This window comes from Acinonyx jubatus, chromosome E1, assembly GCF_027475565.1.
Source record: "Acinonyx jubatus isolate Ajub_Pintada_27869175 chromosome E1, VMU_Ajub_asm_v1.0, whole genome shotgun sequence".
In the NCBI taxonomy this organism is placed as follows: domain Eukaryota; kingdom Metazoa; phylum Chordata; class Mammalia; order Carnivora; family Felidae; genus Acinonyx; species Acinonyx jubatus.
Window position 1 is genome coordinate 16,026,336 of NC_069397.1, and position 16,857 is coordinate 16,043,192.

General features: G+C 36.3%; 1 protein-coding gene across 1 annotated transcript in view; it reads right to left on the reverse strand.

Annotated features, from left to right (window-relative positions):
• The window catches only part of CPD (carboxypeptidase D), an 80,489-nt gene that overhangs the window by 24,191 nt on the left and 39,441 nt on the right, over positions 1-16,857 (reverse strand). The window contains exons 8-11 of the mRNA XM_027034606.2: positions 11,189-11,298; positions 2,821-2,923; positions 1,747-1,889; positions 260-429 (exon numbers count right to left, since the gene is read on the reverse strand). Of these exons, the coding sequence (XP_026890407.1) occupies positions 260-429; positions 1,747-1,889; positions 2,821-2,923; positions 11,189-11,298 (526 nt within the window). The remainder of the gene's footprint in view (positions 1-259; positions 430-1,746; positions 1,890-2,820; positions 2,924-11,188; positions 11,299-16,857) is intronic.

Below are 16,857 nucleotides of genomic sequence, written 5' to 3' on the forward strand. Positions count from 1 at the left end.
GGCTTTCTGGCAATAATCTTCTAGGATACAACCATGTTTGTCTTTCCTTAAGCACTCAATTTCTTTTATTTTTTTTTTTTTATTATATGAAATTTATTGTCAAATTAGTTTCCATACAACACCCAGTGCTCATCCCAAAAGATGCCCTCTTCAATGCCCATCACCTCCCCTCCCCTCCCTCCCATCCCCCATCAACCCTCAGTTCTCAGTTTTTAAGAGTCTCTTAAAGCACTCAATTTCAAAGTATTCATTCACTCACCCTCGAGCAGATGCTGTGATCTTATAAGTTCCTGGAACCAAGAGACGCCAGTAATCTCCAGTTTTGTAAGTAGTCACTGGGTGATTAATTTCAGCAACGCTAATGGTGGCATTTAATATACCCCTGCCGTCCGTGGCATCTAGGACAAATCCTTTGACACCTTGATGAACCTGGATAAAGTACAAGGACACCCATATGTCAATGGTAAAGATCATCATCTAATTATTTTGGGAGCTTACATCCCAAATAACAGATTGGTAATAAAATAAACATGTGGAGCAAAGAGGAATTTAGGAGTTGACAGTAAAGGTAAACACCCATTAAACAAAGTATTTTAGTTGCTGAAAGGCTAATTTTTCATAGGTTATGTTTGTCTTTATCATGAAGAATATAAATAAGACTGTTTAAACTTTAGCACTTCTGACAATTTCAGTATATAGGGCATTCTACAAGAAAACTGTCCTGGCCTCTTTAAAAGGGGAATGTCATTTTTTAAAAATGGAAGGACCGTTATAGATTAAAGTGAATAAAGAGATGTAATAATCAAATGCAATGCATAAACCTTGACTAGATCCTGGTTCTAAAATACAGCTATGAAAAGACATTCTGGGGGAAAAGAAGGAAATCTGAATGTGGGCTAGGTATTAAATATTAGAGAATTACTGTTAATTTTCTTCAGTGAGATAATGGCACTTGAAGATGTCATATAGAAGAATATCCTTATTCTAAAAAAGATGCATTCTGAAATATTTAGGGGTGAAATGCCATAATAGCTGCATTTTATATTGAAATAGTTCAGGAATATATGTGTATGTGGGTAAGTTTATATAAATAAAACAAATGCAGCAAAATGTTAAAAACTATCAAATCTAGGTATTTATTAGTAACAACTTTTCTATGTGTTTAAAATTTTTCATAATAAAGTGTTTTAAAAAATTAGTACGCAAACTCATAGCCTTTATGCCAGTCAATGCAGCAAAAAGAATAAAGCAGAAAAGTACTGGCACAAAGTATTAGATTACCCTACTAATTAACTAATATTAGCATATTTCTTACAGTCTTTACCTATTGGTCACCAAGCATATTCAAACAAAAGGAAATTAACCATTTCAACAGTGAACCACTGGCAAAAAGAAAAAGAATGAAAACACTTACCCCCTAGCCCATCTTTCTATCACTTGACAAATGCTTAGGGGTGTATCCAATTTATGTCAGTCTTTTAATAAAGACAGAATAAAAAGTCATTATCCATTAAAAGCAAAACATCACTACCCTGTTTAATCATTTTCAACTCTTGCCTGCATGAGCTCTTCAACTCATTTTCATCCGTGAATTTTCCAGATAAAAATACTAAAACATGAATAGTCCAAACTGGAATTCAGAAGAGCATATTTGAAAATCACTGTGTGAAAACTACATGTACACACAATACACACATGTATTTTTGCTCTTGGGAGAAATTTCATACTTCACTCCTTAATAGTTACCTGTTTCATAAACTGGATTAGAGATCTTCGATTCTGTTCCCAAAATTTTGGCAGATCTTTCTCAAATGGGTATTTCACACAACCTAGCTCAATAGTCACTTCAAAGCAATTTGTTTGTAAATAGTTCCAGTCCTGCATACCACCTGGAGGATAAAAAATTAAAATCAGTCACTCTGAAGAAGTAGAACTAGATCCCATCCCAAAAGGTAAACAACATTCCTAGTAAAAAGCTAAATCCATCTTTTCTTAGCATTGGTTGAAAAACAATAATATGTTCATTTGAGAGCTCTTTGATGCTTGTAGTACAGGTAAGACACCTGTACCTTCACGTTCAAGAAGAATTCAAGTGTAGGGGCGCCTGATGGCTCAGTCGGTTAAGCATCTGACTTCAGCTCAGGTCATGATCTCAGGGGTTGTGAGTTCAAGTCCCACGTGAGGCTCTGTGCTGACAGAGCCTGGAGCATGCTTCAGTTTCTATGTTTCCCTCTCTCTCTGCCCCTTCCCTGCTTGCGCTCTGTCTCTCAAAAATAAATAAACATTAAAAAAATTAAAAAAAAAAAAGAATTCAAATGTGGCTTACACTCTTATCAGCACATCTAAGGTTTTTTGTCATAGCCAGAGATAAAATATAACACTTTCATGAAGTTTTAGTACACTATCTTTACTCAAAATTTTTTAAAAATGTTTTTATTTTATTTTTGAGAGAGAGAGAGAGAGAGAGAGAGAGACAGAGTGCAAGCAGGGGAGGAGCAGAGAGACAGGGAGACACAGAATTGGAAGCAGGCTCCAGGCTCTGAGCTGTCAGCACAGAGCCCTATGTGGGGCTTGAACCCATGAACTATGAGATCATGACCTGAGCCAAAGTCGGACACTTAACCAACTGAGCCACTCAGGTACCCCAACATGTGTCAAATTTAAAAATAGTTGAAAAGGTTATTTGAATGTTTTAAATTATTTAAACAATATTTTTAAAGGAATGATATTTTCTCAAAATTAAAAAATCAGTAAGAAGTGGCACCATCCAGGGTGACAGAAAATCCAAGTTATATGGCCTTGGTATTAAAGAATGTTTACCTGGGACATTATACCAACTAGCTCCATTTGTTATTCCATGAGGAAAGTATTCATTAGGGTACATATTCTTGCAGGGTCTACCTTGAAACATCTGGGCATTTTCCTGAAAAAAAAAAAATTAAGAATCTTTACTTATACTTGTTTCCATCTACATCAAAAACTGCAGGAAGGATAAGGAAAAACAATAAAAGTGGTTACCAATAGGGTGTATGTGGGGGTGGGAATGGGGTGGATGGAAGCATGGGAAGCAGTCAGACTTTTCAATGTATATCTTTCTATGCCATGTATAAACAACCCACCTGGATTAAAATACACACACACACAAATATATATATATATATATATGTATGTATATATATATATGTATGTATATATATATGTATGTATGTATATGTATATATATGTATGTATGTATATATACGTATACATATGTATGTATATATGTATATATATATTTGTGTGTGTGTGTATGAACAATCCCCCCTTTCATAAACTTAACACACCAATTATAAGCTTATGATCCCATTGCTTTCTTTTTTTAATCCCATTGCTTTTTAAAAAAATGTTTATTTATTTTGAGAGAGAGAGAGAGAGAGAGGCAGAGAGAATCCCAAGCAGACTCCGTGCTGTTGGCACAGATCCCAACATGGGGCTCAATCTCACAAACTGTGAGATCTTGACCTGAGCTGAAATCAAGAGTCAGACACTTACCCAAGTGAGCCACTGAGATGTCCCCCACTGCTTTCTTATTGAATAAAAATTATTATTTTAGATTACCTTAATAATTGTGCCATGCTCTTTTGCTTTCTGGTTTTTCCACTAAAGGCTTACATACATCTATGTCTTTATCTCCATTTCCATCAATATCTATCCATTTAACTATAAATTATATAGATATACTACTATATTAATATAACATATATAATATAAAGCTACATAAAAAAACATTTAAAGGATAAATTTAAAACTACAAATAGGATTTTTAATATATTCTTCCTATATCTTAGTGGATCATCTAGTATAAATCTGACTCTAGACAACATAGTTCTAGGAAGTAGCTATTAACATTTTGACTTTATTCTCAGAGTAATAAAGAGCCACTAAAAATCTCTGAAGAAAGGATGATATGTGAAGTATTCATGGCTCTAGGAAATTTATCCTAGTAATAGTGTAAAAAATAAACCAAAGCCAGGGAGATCCATCAGAGTACTACTGAAACAATCCAAGTGTGAGATCATGAGCCCCTGGATTTGATTTTACCAGTGCATTTTACCATCTCCTTTAATTCTCGTTACTCTGATAATTGTTTTTATTTTATTTTTTTTTATTTTTATTTTTTTATTTTTTTCATTTTTTTTTAACGTTTTTATTTATTTTTGAGACAGAGAGAGACAGAGCATGAACGGGGGAGGGTCAGAGAGAGAGGGAGACACAGAATCGAAGCAGGCTCCAGGCTCTGAGCCATCAGCCCAGAGCCCGACGCGGGGCTCGAACTCACGGACCGCGAGATCGTGACCTGAGCTGAAGTCGGACGCTTAACCGACTGAGCCACCCAGGCGCCCCTGATAATTGTTTTTAAACCTAAATTAATTTTTTTCAAGCAAACAGTTTGACGAGTTAAAGAAGACTGGGGGTGAGGATCTAACTGTCCAGTCTCAGACCACACAATCTAAAAGTAATTTATCAAGGTACTAAATGATGGATAGTCTTTAGGTTTCTCTTCTTCTTGTTGCTTGCCTGTATCTTCTAATCTTTTTACAATAACTTCCATTCTATGAAACAGTTTTTTAAAGAGGCATTTACAGAGTGGTGACAGGTAAAGCAATTGGATGCAATTGCCAAGACAGTAAAACGGCTGAGGACAGAAGATGGAGGGGAAAAAAAAGGAAAAGAGACAATGTCCAGCCAACAAAAGAGAAAAAACAGCTTTCTATTATACAATGGGACAGAGATCAAGGGAAGAAGACAATAGTGTCAGACTTCAGAGGTCAAGAAAGGAAAGAAAGAAAGAAAGAAAGAAAAAGGAAGAAAAAGAAAGAAAGAAAGAAAGAAAGAAAGAAAGAAAGAAAGAAAGAAAGAAAGGAAAGAAAGAAAGGAAGGAAGGAAGGAAAGAAAAGAAAGAACGAACGAACAGATTTCTGGTAAGCCTCGATGGGGCACCTCCAGGTAAAACAATGTAGGCAGAAGACAGATGACAAGAAACTGAGAGGAGAGAATAATAAGGGAGTGGAGATAAGAGACTACTTCCTTTTTTTCTTTTCTTTTCATTTCTCTTGAACTAATTTTAGACTTGCAGAAAAGTTACAAAAATAGTAGTTTTATATACCCTTGATCCAGCTTTTCCTAATGTTAGCATGTTGTATACCCATAGTACAGTTACCAAGATAAGGAAATTAACACTGGAATACTACTATTAACTAAAGTAAACTCATTTTTATTAAAAATCAGTAGTTTTTTCCACTAATGCCTCCTTGAAATTTTCTTGTCACTTGATATCTGTCACACTGTACAATAGAAAGCTCTGTTTCTTTCACTTAATTGAATTCATTGAATTTCATTGTACTTAAAATATAATAAAAGTTATTGTAGAAAGATTAGAAAATTTAGGAGCACAAAAGGAGAAAAATATAAGCCTAGAGATCATCAATCAGTTAATACTTTGGTATATAACTTTTAGACTTTTTTTGGCTTACATATAAACTGGGATGGTTGGGAATGGATGCCCCATCCCTTAGTCTTAAGGTTCTCAAAATCTGCTTTATTCAAATATAATTCACGTACAACTCAACTCACCCACTTAAAGTGTGCAACTCAATGGTTTTTGGTATATTCACTGAATTGTGTGACAATCTCCATGGTAAATTTTAGGACATTTTTATCACCCCAAAGAAATCCATACTCATCATCACTCCTCATTTTCCTCCAACCTCTTCCCTGCCCCTCCCTGCCTTCCAAGCCCTAGGCAACCACCAATCTATTTTCTGTCTCTATGGATTTGCCTGTTCCAGAAATTTCATATAAATGAATCATACAATATGTAGTCTCTTATGACTTATTCTTTCACTTAGCATAATGTTTTCAAGAGTCATTCAAGTTGTAATTCATATCAGTACTCAATTCTCTGAGTACTCTTCCACTGCATGAATATACCATATTTTGTTTATCCATTTATCAATTGATGGACATTTGGGTTGCTTCCATTTTTGCCTATTATGGAATGCTGCTACGACATTCATGTATAGTTGACCCTTGAATAACATGAGGATTAGTGGTGCCAATGCCCCCACACAGTCAAAAATCCAGGTATAATTTCTGACTCCCCCAAAACTTAACTAGTAAAAGCCAGAAGCCTTACTGATAATGTAACCAGTGAATTAACATATATTTTATATGTTATATATATTATATACTATATTCTGACAATAAAGTTAGAGAAAATGTTATTAAGAAAATCATAAAGAAGAGAAAATACATTTGCAGTACTGTACTGTATTTACAGAAGAAAGTCCACATACAAGTGGACCCATGCAGTTAAAACCCCTATTGTTCAAGGGTCAACTGTACAAGTTTTTGTGTGGACATATGTTTTCACTTCTCTTGGGCATATACCTAGAAGTGGAACTGTCAGGTCATGTGATAATTCTATATTCAACACTCTTAGGAACTGCAATACTGTTTTCTAAAGCAGTTGTGTGCCATTTCACATTTCCACCAGCAATATACAAGGGTTCTAATTTCTCCACATTTTTACCAATACTTGTTATTTTCCATTTTTTAAATTATAAGCAACCCTAGTGGGTACAAAATAGTATCTTATTGTGGTTTTGATTTGCATTTCCTTGACAGCTAACAATATTGAGTATCTTTTTGTGTGCTTCTTGATAATTTGTATATCTTCTTTAGAGAAATGTATATTCAAATCCTTTGCCCATTTTTCAATTAAGTTGTCAATCAGTTCAATTAGTTATAAGAGTTCTTCACATTCTAGATATGATTATTATCAGATACATAATTTTCTCCTATTTTGTTGGTTGTTTTTATAGTTCCTTGATATTCTGTTATGTGTTGAATTCTGGCCCCCTAAAACAGATATGTTGGAAGCCTAACCCCAAAGACTTCACAATGTGACTATATTTGATTACACAGGTATTCAGGTTAAAATGAGGTAATTAGAATGGGCTCTAATCCAATATGACAGATATCTTTATAAAAAGAGAAAACTTGGACACAGACACAGGGAGAATGCCATGTGAAGACAGAGGAGTGGAGTAATCCGTCTAGAAGCCAATGAATGCCAAAGATTGCAAGCAAAACAACAGAAGATATGAAAAGACAAGGAAGAATTCCCCTACAGGTTTCAGAGACAGCTTGACTTTGCCAACACCTTCATTTTGGACTTCTAGACTCTAGGACTAAAAGACAATAAATATCTATTGTTTTAGGGCACCCGGTTGGTAGACCTTTGTCACAGCACCCTTAGGAAACTAGTACAGTATTGTAGCAAAAATGTTTTTAACTTTTGATGATATTCAATGTATATATATTTTTGGTCACTTGTGCTTTTGATGTCATATTGAGGAAACCATTGTCTAACCCAATGTCACAAAGATTTATTACTATATTTCTTCCAAAAGTTTTTTTAAAAGTTTTAATTAATTAATTAATTAATTAATTTTTTTATTTATCTATCTATCTATCTATCTATCTATCTAGAGAGAGAGAGAGAATACAAGCAGGGAAGGGGCAGAGAGAGAGAATTCCCAGGAGGCTCTGTGCTGTCAGCACGGAGCCCAATGTGGGCCCGATATCATGAACCATGAGATCATGACCTGAGCCAAAATCAACAGTCAGGTGCTCAAGCTACTGAGCCGCCCAGGCACCTTCTAAAAGTTTTTTTTTTTTTTTTTTTTAAGTTTATTTATTTATTTTGAGAGAAAGTGCGAGCATGAGCGAGGGAGTAGCAAAGAGATGCGAGAGAGAGAATCTCAAGTAGGCTCCATGTCAGCCAGTGTGGAGCCTACTCTGGGGCTCAATCCCATGAACTGTGAGATCGTGACCTGAGCCTAAACCAAGAGTCAGATGCTTAACCGACTGAGCCACTCAGACACCCCTATTTTTTCTATAACTTTTATGGTTTTAGCTCCTATATTTAGGAATATAATACATTTTGAGTTAATTTTTGGGTGTGGTGTGAGGAAGGGGCCCAAATTCATGCTTTTGCCTGTTCATATCCAGTTTTCCCATCACTATTTGGTGGAAAGATTATTATTTCTCCATTGAATTGTCTTGGTGCTCTTGTCAAAAAATCCATCGACCATACACGTAAGAGTCTATATCTGGACTCAATTCTATTTCATTGATTCCTGTGTCCATCCTTATGTCAGTATCTCAGCACTTAATTACTATAGTTTTATAATAAGTTTCAAATTGGGAAGTATGAGGCCTTTAACTCTTGTTATTTTTAATTTAATTTTATTTTTTTAATGTTTTATTTTTTTATTTTAGAGGGGGGGGCGGGGCAGAGAGAGAGGGGGACAGAGGACCCAAAGCAGGCTCTGTGCTGACGGCAGAGAGCCTGATGCAGGCTTGAACTCACAAACCATGAGATCATGACCTTGAGCCAAAGTCAGATGCTTTGACCAAGAGAGCCACCCAGGTGCCCCTATTTTTCATTTTAGAGATAATTTTGTCTTTTTCTTCAATTTCCTTCCTGAGTTTTATCAACTGTTCTTCATTTGTTCCTATCTTTTTTTTTTTCCATTTCTGTTTTCATCTCTTAAATATCTGAGTCTACATGGTTTTTCATATTCTCAATGGGTGTTTGGGTATATTTCATCTGTTTGGAGTGCTGACTTATAGTTGTCTTCTGCTTCTTGATTGTTTTTTGGTCCTAGTAAGGTTTCCTCAGGCCATATGTGTGAAATTTCATTTCCCGATTTTCTGAAACGCTTCTCCATGGATTTTACTTACCTCTTGTCCATTTTTATGATACTGGGCTGTTACACATGATTCTTAGTTAATGGTGTCTTTTTCTGTCAGTCTAGCAGTCAAGGCACTTTAGTGTATTTCTGGTTTTTTGTTTATTTGCCTTGATGTAGGATGGAACTGTAGGTCCTCTGATTTTATGGTTCTCTTCTATCTTGGACAACCCTATATTTCCCCTTTTTCCTTCTTTTACTCTTCACATTCCAATGGTCAAAGAGCACTTCTTCATTTCTTTTCACTTTTTTTCTGCTCCAGAAGTTAAGAGTTTGGAAGATTTCCCTTTGAACCCATTCTTTTAAATTGTGCCTGTCCCTTTAAATTGCATCAGACCATGTAAGTTGTATGTTCTTTGAAATCTCTTCCCAATATTCCCATGCTCTCATCTGCCCAGTTACTATTTTATTTAGGTTTCAGATTTCGGGGGTACTTAAAGTTTGGTGGTCATTTCATCACCTTCAGGGTTGCCCTTCACAAGTCCCCCTCTTCTGTCTTCACAGAGTGTCTCAGTCTGCTTTTCCTCATCATGAAGCTATGGCAGGGCACAGGGTGGGTTGGGTGCATGATAGATCATGACACATCACAGCTAAGAGAAAGGAAGCTGTGAGTAAAGACTGAGGATTTTAATTATCACCTTTCCCATTTACAACAGAAAAAACAAAGGCACGAGATTCCAGAGGAGGCAGGATGTGGTAGGATCAAGAAATGGAGGAGAATATGGGAAAGACATCAATCGATAATACCTGAGAAGACAGAATCTGAATGAACTCACATCAGATTATTCAGAGTTCTATCTATTTAGTTCAAGGTACAGTGATCTACTGAGAATAAGGGGAGTAAAGCTGGGATTAGGAGGCTCAGGTAGAGGATAAAGGTTGAGAATCGCCAAAGTGTCTAGCAGCAAAACATGAAATACTGTCAAGTAGAACTGAGGGTTCAGCTGAGGCTAGAAAGCATACATATGTATGCAGTGTTGTCAATTTCCATGACTGTGTGACTTTTCTGGGATGTAGAAGAGAGACAGTGGCAATTACTGAGGACTGGACATTGGCAAGGCAGGTATGTCAAAGGTATTCCAAAGTGTAAGTGAGGGCATCACTAAAGTGGATGTCCATGGGTTTAGCTGGGTAGAGAGTAAAATCAAAACAATTCAAGGTCAAAGAAAACAAAAAGAGGCTAAGGAACTAGAAATCACAATAAGGATAAAAAGCAGAACTATAAGATTGGGCACCAAATGTGCAAAATCTGACCACTTAGATTTTATTTTGCTATTTAGAGGGTATCCCACTCTTCTCTTATGCCATGAACATCCCTCTAAAAGTGGTGCGCTCAAACAGAAGACAACTATTCCTTAAAGTGTAATAATAGACATACTCCCCTGTTAGAAACTCTCAACAAGGTCCACTTGTGCAGAAGGAAGGTGTGGAAAATGTAAAACAACAGAAAGCTGTGATTAGAGACCACAGAGTTACAGTATTAATATCCTTTACCTATAACCAATGGAGTCACAGACTGAGTCTGTAATAAGACCAAAAATTGAAACTAACAAGTCTAGTTTCCAAGCCCCAACTTTTAACACAGTATCTAAGAACAAGTTTTAAATTAAAATTTCACACAAACACACAAATATGACATTTCTGATTGTAAAAGTAGTGTATGTTCATTACAGAAAGTTTAGAAAATAAGGTAATTTCTACCTGCTTTCCCATTCTACGTTAGTACAGTCTTTTCAATAGCTTAGACTAGTGGTTGGCAGTTTTTTTCTGTAAAGGGCCAGAGAGTAAAAATTCTAAGCTTTACAGGCTTGAAAGTGTCTGTTTCAACTACTCAACTCTACCCTCTGCACCTATCGAGATGAATGCTGTGTTTTTATTCTTTAGTCTACTAATATGGTTCATTACACTGACTTATTTTCAAATGCTGAAAGAGGAAGAAGCCACACACAGTACGTAAAAAATAAAATATGGATGTGGCTGTGTGTCAATAAAATTTTATTTACAAAACCATTAGTGGGCTGGATTTGGCCCTAGAGCTGTAGCTTGTCAACCCCTACCTTAGACACTTTACTAGATTTATAACTTAAGTACTAGTCAAATGAAATAAACTAGCATGCTAATTTATAATTTTTAGTTTATGAGGATTCAGGTACTATGCTAAAAACTGTAGATGAAAAGACATTACTTGAGCTTAAAGGTTAATGGGGAAACACACAGTACATTCACAGTGAGGTGGAAAACAGGAGGAAGAGTGGTAATACTGCCTGAAAGGAATCATGGAAAGACTTAACCGAGGAGAAAGCACTTGACCTGTGTCTTACAGGACTTTGTTTTAATGCATTTTTTAATTAAAAAAATTTATAGCATTTTGTGTTTAAACACGACCCTACCTTTGAATAAGAAAGTGCTATTTGTTGAAACACAGCATCATCTGGTGATTTACTGTATGTGGCAAGCCCTTGTTCATCATCATCAAAAGGGTAGTTCACTACCAAAGAACCTGCAAGGGAACAAAGGAAAATGTACCATGATATCTCTTTCAAGATGGATCTTCAACATAAATAAAGTACACTTTCACAATACTGCCAGAGACAGGAAACCAATACAATTTTCCAAAGCTAATTTCCTCATTAGAAATAAAAAAGCTGCTAATTTCCTCAACAGAAAATCAACTGGATAAGTAAAATACTAAACAGCTATGCATGACACTTAGAATTTACCTGAACTTCTAGGTATAATTTACATGTCAGAGCTGAACCAAAAGTATACAGGGTGAATTTAAACAATTTTACTCTTATAATAATTAGGATCAGAAAAGATGAGCAAAATTTGATACTTTTTCAGTAAAATTCAGACATTTATAATGGCATGGAATTTTAAGATAAGAAATGATCCCTGAAGTCCAATTAATCCATCCTCTTCATTTTGCAGATGTGGAGTCTAAAACAGAGGGGTTAAATGACTTATGCATGGACAGCAGAGCCATCCCTGATCTACACTCAGAAAAAACTGCTAAAAATTTCCCATATGCTCACATTAGAAATTAGTCCATTAGAGTTATAGCATATGATATTTCATGACTTAAGGTAAAGAAAGTGATGCTTTAAGAAAGCAAGCAAGCAAGCAAGCAAGCTTGAAAACATATGTAAAGGGTGCCTGGCTGGCTCAGGTGGAAGAGCATGTGACTCTTGATCTCAGGGTCATGAGTTCAAGCCCACATTGGGTTTAGGGATTACTTAAAAGTAAATAAATAAATAAGTTTTTAAAAAATAGATAAAAAAATAAAACATACATAAAGAATATAAAGTCCCTTCATGCTCCCCATAAAGCGTAAACAAGTTAGGGTGCTTCTCAGACGAGAGCCCTGATGGAATCTCTTATTTTCCTATTAGTCACACTGTTTTCCTTTATTCATCTGTCCATTTATCCTTCCTTTACTAAAGCCACTCATCTTTGCCTTTGTTATCACACCACTTCATGGAATGGAAATGAAAGAACATATTCAACTTGAATTCAGATGAAGTAATCCTGTGGTAACAAATACCAGCAAACATTTATATAGAGAAAAAATTATTTAAGAAGCAAGTATGAAGAACTATGCTCACTCTATTCCCCAAAATAGTTCTAACGAGAACAAGTGTACTTCAATACCTCTTCTACAAATTTAATGTACCCCCAAAATTTAATTTCACTCCAGAACTATGACCCATATCTAAATATTTGAACAGAGAAAAGTCAACATCAACTTCTACTCAATTCTTTCAAATGGGTAATTTTCTAAGGACAGAAAAAAAAAGTCATAAAACATCTATTTCTATGAAACAGTCTACTTTTAGAAAATAATTAGTATCAACTCAAAAAGCAGGGACAACAACAACAAAAGATAAATTTGTCTTCATCAAAATTAAAAACTTCTGTGTGTCAAATGACATTATTAAGAAAGTTAAAATACAACATATATAGAATGGCAGAAAATATTTCCAAATCAGCAATCTGATAAAGAACGCTTAGAGCTATATAAAGAACCCTTAGAACTCAACAAAAAGACAAAAAATAAATAAATAAATTGGCAAAAGACTTGAACAGATATTTCTCCAAAGCAGATATACAAATGGCCAACAAGTACATGAAAAGATGCTTATTATTAGTCATCAGCAAAATGCAAATCAAAACTACAAAATGGGGGTGCCTGGATGGCTCAGTTGGTTAAATGACTGACTCTGGATTTCAGCTTAGGTCATGGGATTGAGCCCCACGCTGGGCTCTGTGCTGAAAGCAAGGAACCTACCTGCTTGGGATTTTCTCTCTCCCTCTTTCTCTGCCCCTCCCCTGTTTGCACACTCTCTTTCTCTCCCTCTCTCTCTCTCTCTCTCTCTCTCTCTCTCTCTCCCTCTCTCTCAAAATAAATAAACTTAAAAAATAAAACTACAATGAAAAACCACTTTTTACTCACCAAAATGGCTAGAACATAAAAAACAGAAAATAACAAGTGTTGATGAGGATGTAGAAAAACTGGAACCCCCGTACATTGCTAGTAATGTAAAATGGTTCGGCTACTGTGGAAAATGGTTTGGCAGTTCCTTAAAAAAGCTAAACATGCAATTATCATATGGTATTTCCATCAAAAAGCTAAACATGGCTAAATGAAATCAGTCAGAGAAAGACAAATACCATATTATTTCACTCATATGTGGAATTGAAGAAACAAAACAAAGAAAAAAAGAGGCAAGTCAAAAAGCAGACACTTAACTACAGAGAACAAACTGATGATTCTTGGGGTGGGAGGGGAGAGGGGATGAAATAGATAAAAGGGATTAAGAGCACACTTATCATGATAAGCACTGAGTAATGTATAGAATTGATGAATCACTATATTGTACATCTGAAACTATAATAACACTGTATTTTAGCTACACTGCAATTAAAATTTAAAAGAAAAAGCACCAAATATGGAATTACCCAAATTAATTGAAAACAGGGATTCAGCTTTCACATGCCATTGCTCAAAGCAATATTACTCACGATACCGAACAAGTGGAAACAACCCAAATGTCCTTCAATGGAAAAATGGATAAACAAATTGTAGTATACACATACAATAAAATATTATTTATCCATAAAAGGGGATGAAGTACTAATAAATGCTACAATATTAATGAACTTAAAAACAGTATGCTAAGTGAAAGAAGACAGACACCAAAGATCACATATTGTATGATTCCATTTCTATGAAATATCCAAAATAGGCAAATCCACAGAGACAGAACATAGACTAGTTGTTACCAGGGCTTGAGGGTAGGGGAAAATAGGGAGCAACTCCTTAGTTTCCTTTTGGCAAGATGAAAATGTTTTAGAGCTAAAGATGATAGTTGCACAACATTGTGAATGCACTAATGTTACTGAATTGTTCCCTTAAAAATTTTTTTAATGTTTATTTTTATTTTTGAAAGAGAGAGTGTGTGAGCACGGGATAGGCAGAGAGAGGGGGGACACAGAATCCGAAGCAGGCTCCAGGCTCCAAGCTGTCAGCATAGAGCCTGACATGGGGCTCGAACTCACAAACTGGAGATCATGACCTGAGCCAAGTTGGATGCTCAACTGACTTAACCACACAGGCGCCCCTGAATTGTTTGCCATAACATGATTAATTTTGTTATGTGAATTTCACCTCAATAAAAAAATATCAAAATTTACAAAAAGGAATCTTACTTTTCTCTATATTCTCTCAAAATCCTTCTAAATTGTTGACAGCAAAGAAATCCTCCTTGAAATTTCTTTGCTAAGATTTCAAAACCCATTTAAGATTTTATGATGAGTAAACAAAATATGTCATGGACAAGGAGGGGAAGATGGTGGCAGAGTAAGAGACCCTAGGCTTGCCTTGTCCCACAAATACAGCTAGAAAACTATCAAATCATCCTAAACACCCCAGAAATTGATCTGAAGATTGGAAGAACAAATTCCACAACTAAAGGTAGAGAAAAGCCATATCAGAGAAGGCATGAAGTGCAGAGATATGGTTTAGGAGAGAAATGGATCATGTCTACTGTGGTGGGGAGGGAGCCACAGTTTGGAGAAGGGTGAAAGACAGACCAACACACAGGGGATGTACAGGGAAAATGAATCCCCATAGCAATTGGCTTGGAAAGCAAGAAGGCCTGAATTTCATGAGTTCTTGCAAACAGTGGGGTGTAAAGCCTAAACTTGTAAAGGTCAGCATGTTTGGTTCTGGGAGAGCTCAGAGAACACTGGGGTTGTTCTTAGAGAGAAGGCAGGGTAAACAGCCTGTGAACATAGTGTGGAAACAGTGATCTGAAGAGCACCTGGGGCACACAGTAGGGAGGTTATTTGTTCATCTTGGAGTGTGTCCCAGAGAAGCAGCATTCATGTCTCCATGAAGTCTCTCAACTTCTCTAGGAACAAAGAAACTGGCCAGACCCATCTCCCTCCCCTATCCTTCAGCATAAACACAGAATCATCTTCAGGAACCAGTGCAGCACTAACACATGCTACCTAACTTGCTTACACCAAGCCCCACTCTCTACTCCCTGCCCTCTAACCCCCACCCTTCATCTCCTCTCCTCACCCCACCCCCGTGTTCTGGAAGAACCATCCTTCCCAGTCTTACTTGCTTGAGTCCCAGTATGGTGGGCCCCCACCCCCAGATGACCAGCTCAAGCCCCTGCCCATATGACAGCTCTCAAACCTTGAGTTTTGTGGGGTCTTCGTTCTGGTGGTGGCAGCAACAGGTCTCACTTCACAGGCAAACCAGAGCACACCTAGTTAAAACTCACCACATTCAAGGCAAGTACAAAACACTGGCCACAACCGGCAAAAATAGTCTCTGCAGACAACTGGCCTGAAGGATAAAGCAGACAGGACAAAACAGCAGAGCACACACAGCACACACTGAAGACACTCCTGGAAGTGCCAAGCCCTGCGTAACAGGAGACACTACACTACATGGCAGGGCACTACAGGACCTCTTCATGAGGCCATTACCCTCAAGAACAGGAGACGTAGCTAACTTCCCTAACATGGAGAAACGGCACAGAGACTTAGACAAAATGAGAAGACAGAAATTTGTCCCAAATGAAAGAACAGGACAAGGTTGGCTGAGGAACTAAGTGAAACAGATATAAGTAACATACCTGAGAGAATTGAAAGCAATGATCATAAGGATAGATATGGAATAACATAGAGACAAAGGGCTTAATAAATGAAATGAGAAGCATACTTGATGGAATAAACAGGACAGAAGAAGCATAGGAATGAATTAAGGACTTTGAAGACAGAGTAATGGAAAGTAATCAAGCTGAACAAAAGAGAGAAAAAAGAATTATGCAAAATAAGAATAGACTTAGGGAACTCAGTGACTCCATCAAATGTAATAACATTTGTGTTATAGGAGTACCAGAAGAAGAAGAATGAGGAAAGCAGACAGAGAATTTATTTGAAGAAATGATAGCTGAAAACTTCCCTGATCTGGGGAAGGAAACAGATATCCAGATCCAGGAGGCAGAGAACCCCCAACAAAATTAACAAAAGCAGATCCACACCAAGATATATTGCAATTAAAATGGAAAAATACACTGATAAAGAAAAATATTAAAAGCAGCAAGACAAAAGAAGACAGTTGCATACAAAGGAAACCTCATAAGGCTACCAGAAGATTTTTTAGCAGAAACTTTCCAAGCCAGAAACGAATGGCATGATACAGTCAAAGTGCTAAATGGGAAAAACCTGTAGCCAAGAATATTCTATTCAGCAAGGCTATTATTCAGAATAAAAGAAGAGATAGAATTTCTCAGACAAACAAAAATTAAAGGAGCTCATGACCAGTAAAGCAGCCCTACAAAAAACATTAAAGAGGACTCTTTGAGTTAAAAGGAAAGACTAAAAGTGACAGTATAAAGGTAGGAAACATAAAAGCAGTAAAAATGAATATTCCTGTAAAAAATCAGTCAAGGAACTTATAAAATAAAAGGATGTAAAATATGACACTATAAACCTAAAACATAGGGAGGAGAGGAGTAAAGAATGGGTTCAAACTTAAACA